This window comes from Lupinus angustifolius, chromosome LG10, assembly GCF_001865875.1.
Source record: "Lupinus angustifolius cultivar Tanjil chromosome LG10, LupAngTanjil_v1.0, whole genome shotgun sequence".
NCBI lineage: Eukaryota > Viridiplantae > Streptophyta > Magnoliopsida > Fabales > Fabaceae > Lupinus > Lupinus angustifolius.
Genome location: NC_032018.1, coordinates 14,825,922 through 14,830,646, shown reverse-complemented (window position 1 = coordinate 14,830,646; position 4,725 = coordinate 14,825,922). Strand labels below are relative to the sequence as shown.

General features: G+C 33.7%; 1 protein-coding gene across 1 annotated transcript; it reads left to right on the top strand.

The window, feature by feature from the left end:
• LOC109358172 (glucan endo-1,3-beta-glucosidase 5-like) lies at nt 1,326-3,903 on the top strand. The gene is made up of 2 exons (XM_019602251.1): nt 1,326-1,983; nt 2,738-3,903. The coding sequence occupies exons 1-2, from the start codon at nt 1,643-1,645 to the stop codon at nt 3,843-3,845; spliced, it is 1,449 nt and encodes a 482-aa protein (XP_019457796.1). The 5' UTR covers nt 1,326-1,642; the 3' UTR covers nt 3,846-3,903.

Here is a 4,725-nt window from a genome sequence, read left to right as displayed (position 1 = left end):
AGGAAGATAACCCTTGGAATAGAGGAAGACGCTTTTTGTTTGGATAAACGAAACAAGACATTCTCATAGTGAGGCTTGGATAATGTGAGGAGACAAATTCCTTCAACGTTAAGTTTGTTAATCTGTTATATACGCATACCATGTCTTCATGTCTTCTTTAGTTTTTAATTTGTATTTTAAAGATATAATCATACTTATTAATTGAATCCCAAATTTGAAATTATTTATAGTATGATTATAAATTTGAATCCCATATAATATGAGATTTGTCAAAAGATATTTTTATTTAAATAAACAATAACGTTTATTATGTTTTGACCGATTATAAAATTTTGGCTAATAGAATGACTCAAGAAGGAGGACAATGAATTTCATTTAGTTAAAATGTCAACATCTTCAAAAATGAGTACATTTTGCATGTCATAAATTTTGTTATTTATGGTGAAATTATTTTATTTTAAATTAAATTATTTTATATTTTGATCATTCATAAAATTATAACAAAATAGAAGATGAGATTGACATAACAGTAAAATTGTTGTTTAATGATAATAAAGTTCAAGATTCAAATAATAGAAATAACTTCACTACTTGTAGATATAAGACTGTATATATTTATCTTTCAGATACCCCACTAAATATTACTGCACTTAGATGTCATTTCTTTAAATTATGACAAGATAGAGTAACACAAATTTCATCTTTATTAATTAGTAATGATACTTCCCAGCTCAGCATGATTGCCTTCAGTGCATGGATAACTATTAGAAATAAAAAAAAAAGTAGTGATGCTAAATACTCAAAGTGACTAAAACTCAATTCAAAGCGAATAAGGATCAATAAAGAGACAAATTGTTGTTTTTCCTCATATTTTGGACGCAAAAATGTGATTTTATGATTCTTGTCTCTTCATTAATGAAATGGTTTTCAATAGAAAAACTTGAATGGAGACACATACATCATGTCATATCTAGAGACAAATATATTTATAATTTTTTATGCTATCATTTATGATTAAATTTTAATAATGTTCTATAAGTTTTCTATGTATTTTCAGAAAAGTCTTTCTCAGTCTTTTAAAAAGCATGCAACTTTATAAGTAATTATTGTGTAACTGTAGGCAACCTTAGAGAGTTGGTTGTGAGTAACCCAGTTTGGTGTTTTCTATATTTTTAAAAAACCTTCCTTTATGCTTACCACTAATGCAGTGTGTACATTTGTTTGGTTCCTTACTTCACCCAATAAAAAAAGATTCCCCATATTAATCACTTTTTTGAGTTTTTCTCATAATTCAATAATCTCTCTCTGGAATCAGTTCAGTTAAAGCACTTCAGATAACAAAAGGTTCTGAACTTCTGCCACCTAAAGAGATCCATGCTTAGCTTTTCTGCTTAACTTTTAAACCCTTCTAGCTTCTACTTTGTTGCTTTCTGAGTTGAATTTCCACCTTGGGCCCTTCTTTTTTTATTTTACTACTATAGGATCATAGGTTTTCAAGCTCCATTTTTTCCAAGCATGCTATGGTTGCAGAATAATAAAAAAATCAACAAACTTGTCAAAACCCATGATTAAAAAAAGCAACTTTGATCTTCAAATTTGATTACTATCATAAAAAGACTATATATTTGTGTTTATAGAGTTGATGGGGTTTGCAAAATTTAAGGGGTGTTTTGTTCTTGTGTTTTGTGTTGGATTGTTGGTGGGTTCAGTGAGTGGAATTGGTGTTAATTGGGGCACACAATCATCACACCCTTTGCCACCATCTACTGTAGTGAAAATGCTAAAAGACAATGGTATTCAGAAAGTTAAGCTTTTTGATGCTGATTCTGATATTTTAGATGCTCTAAAAAAGTCTGGGATTCAAGTAATGGTGGGTATTCCTAATGACATGCTCTATACTCTGGCTAATAGTGTGCAAGCAGCTGAAAAATGGGTTTCTAAGAATATCTCAGCACATGTCTCTTCTGGAGGAGTAGATATCAGGTAAACCCTTTTTGTGTTGTTCACTTTTTTATGTTCAGATCATCGGTCGTAATTGCAGTCATGATTGCGATTCTGGTCATTGCAGTGAATTATTTTGTGATTAATTTTTTTTTTAAAATTAATGGAGTGTGATGCGGTTGCGGCCCAAATTAGGCCTGATGCGGTTGCGTTGTGACGCAATGCAGCCGCATCATTTTGATGCTGTTGTATTGTTCACCGGAATCGCAAATATTGTGGTCGCATCACGTGATAAGATCCGCAATTTGAATTTGTGGATTAAAGCTTATTTTACGTACTATCACTTTCTGAATTTGTTGTGGAAAATATCTTGTTTCTCTGTGCTAAGCCGCAAATTTGGAAGATCCTAAATGTTTGTTGCATTTTGGACTGTGTCATGTGATTGAATGCTTTTAAGAAGTATTCATACTGTGAAGTTTTAGATAAAATAGCAACTAGAGTAGAGTTCCAATGGATGGAAATTTTGTGTCTTCCCTAGATGTAATTTTAATCGAATATATATATATATATATATATACTCGGTTGAATCTGTTATTGATTCATTCATGCTTATTTCATGCCCCTGCTCTCATGCTTTTAAAACTGCTATTTTTCGCCTACGCCGAATTGATCATAACCACATAGTGAAATCTGCTGTTGTTCGCGAATTTGCATTTTTTTCACTTTTGTTCATGTGTATGTACATGTTGACACTGTCTGTATTTTCTCAAACATTATTTCGGATAATATTTTGAAGGTACATTGCTGTGGGAAACGAACCTTTCTTGTCAACTTACAACGGTACCTTTGAATCTACAACTCTTCCAGCTCTTCAAAATATCCAATCAGCTCTTATAAAATCTGGTCTTGGCAATCAGGTTAAAGTCACTGTCCCTATGAATGCTGATGTCTATCTGAGTTCATCAGATAAACCTTCCGATGGTGACTTCAGGCCCGACATCCACGATCTCATGCTGCAGATTGTCAAGTTCTTGAGCCAGAACAATGCTCCATTTACCGTGAACATCTATCCTTTTATCAGCCTCTATTTGGATGCCAATTTTCCTGTTGACTTCGCCTTTTTCAATGGCTTCCAGACTCCTATAAACGATAATGGAAGGATCTATGACAATGTCTTAGATGCAAACCACGACACTCTAGTATGGGCACTGCAGAAGAATGGTTTTGGAAACTTGCCTATAATTGTTGGAGAAATAGGGTGGCCTACGGATGGAAACCGTAATGCAAATATTCAATACGCGCAACGTTTTAACCAAGGCTTCATGTCACGTTTCCTTGCCGGAAAGGGTACTCCAATAAGGCCCGGTCCCATAGATGCATACTTGTTTAGCCTCATAGATGAAGATAGCAAAAGCATTCAGCCGGGTAATTTCGAACGTCATTGGGGGATGTTTTACTTCGATGGAAAGCCGAAGTATCTACTTAGCCTCGGAACAAGAACAAATGGTTTAGTAGGTGCTAGTGGTGTTTCATATCTGCCCAAAAAATGGTGTGTTCTGAAACCCTCAGCAAACCTGAATAGTGATCAAGTGGCACCAAGTGTGTCTTATGCTTGTCAAAATGCAGATTGCACTAGTCTTGGTTATGAAACTTCGTGCGGAGGCTTAGATGTTCGCGGTAATCTTTCATATGCATTCAATAGCTACTACCAGGTGAATGACCAGATTGACAGTGCATGCAAATTTCCGGGCCTTTCTGTTGTCACTGACAATGATCCTTCAACTCCAAATTGCAAATTCATAATCATGATCCAGACAGATTCGGCTTACTATTTTCGGAATTGGAGGAGAATTTGGTCCCTTCCAATAATGGTCTTTGTATTTCTGTTTCTTAATGTTATGTAATCTTTAGTCTAAACATTCTGGCTTTTAAATGTATTTTTGGAGAAATTAGAATGTTTCATTTCATATTCAGTATGAAGGGTATTGATTTGAGGCACTAAATTATTCAGCAAATAGTAGAATGTAAAGTTATTATAGGCTCTCTAATTAGTAATTACTATTTTAGTAGTTTTTACCTTCACAAATGTGCAAATGTTATGCAAGCAACATGCTGTAATCATCAGCAATGTCTCACATTCAATAGCTACTACAAGTTCAGTAGGGACACCTTCCACTTCCGTTGTGGCTACCGGTAGTGTCGTGAGTCCGACAAATAGTCCTATCGATACTTTATGCCTTGGGCATTAAATATCAGTGGTGTCATGAATCCGACAAATAGTCCTATCGACACTTAATGTCATCTTCTGATGTCTCTCAACCATGGTTTGTTGCTTCGAATGTGTCTAATAATATGGTGTTTTCCTTTGAATACTCGCACAATGTATTCTAATCTTATTTTAGTAATAATATAAAGGTGTGGGTAATAGTTTATTTCTAATCTTGTTTATGAGTTGCATGAAGTATTCATCTTTAATGAGATTATGGAAGGAGTAATGCCAATTGAATTCCTTCACCATTCACATTTAATGCATTCAAATTACTAAAGGTTTGAATGCTTGAACATCTAGGGTGGATGCATTTAATTATTCCAATCTATGCTGATCAAAATTCAAATAACCACATACTCTCAACATAGTTAGTAACATGCAATTCACTCATTGACACAACAAAACTCAAGCTTTAAATAATATTTATTAGGTGGGGTTGGTTACATAGATAAAAATATACCTTTATTAGAAATAATATTCATTAAATATTATAGATTTAGTAAATCATTTTTATG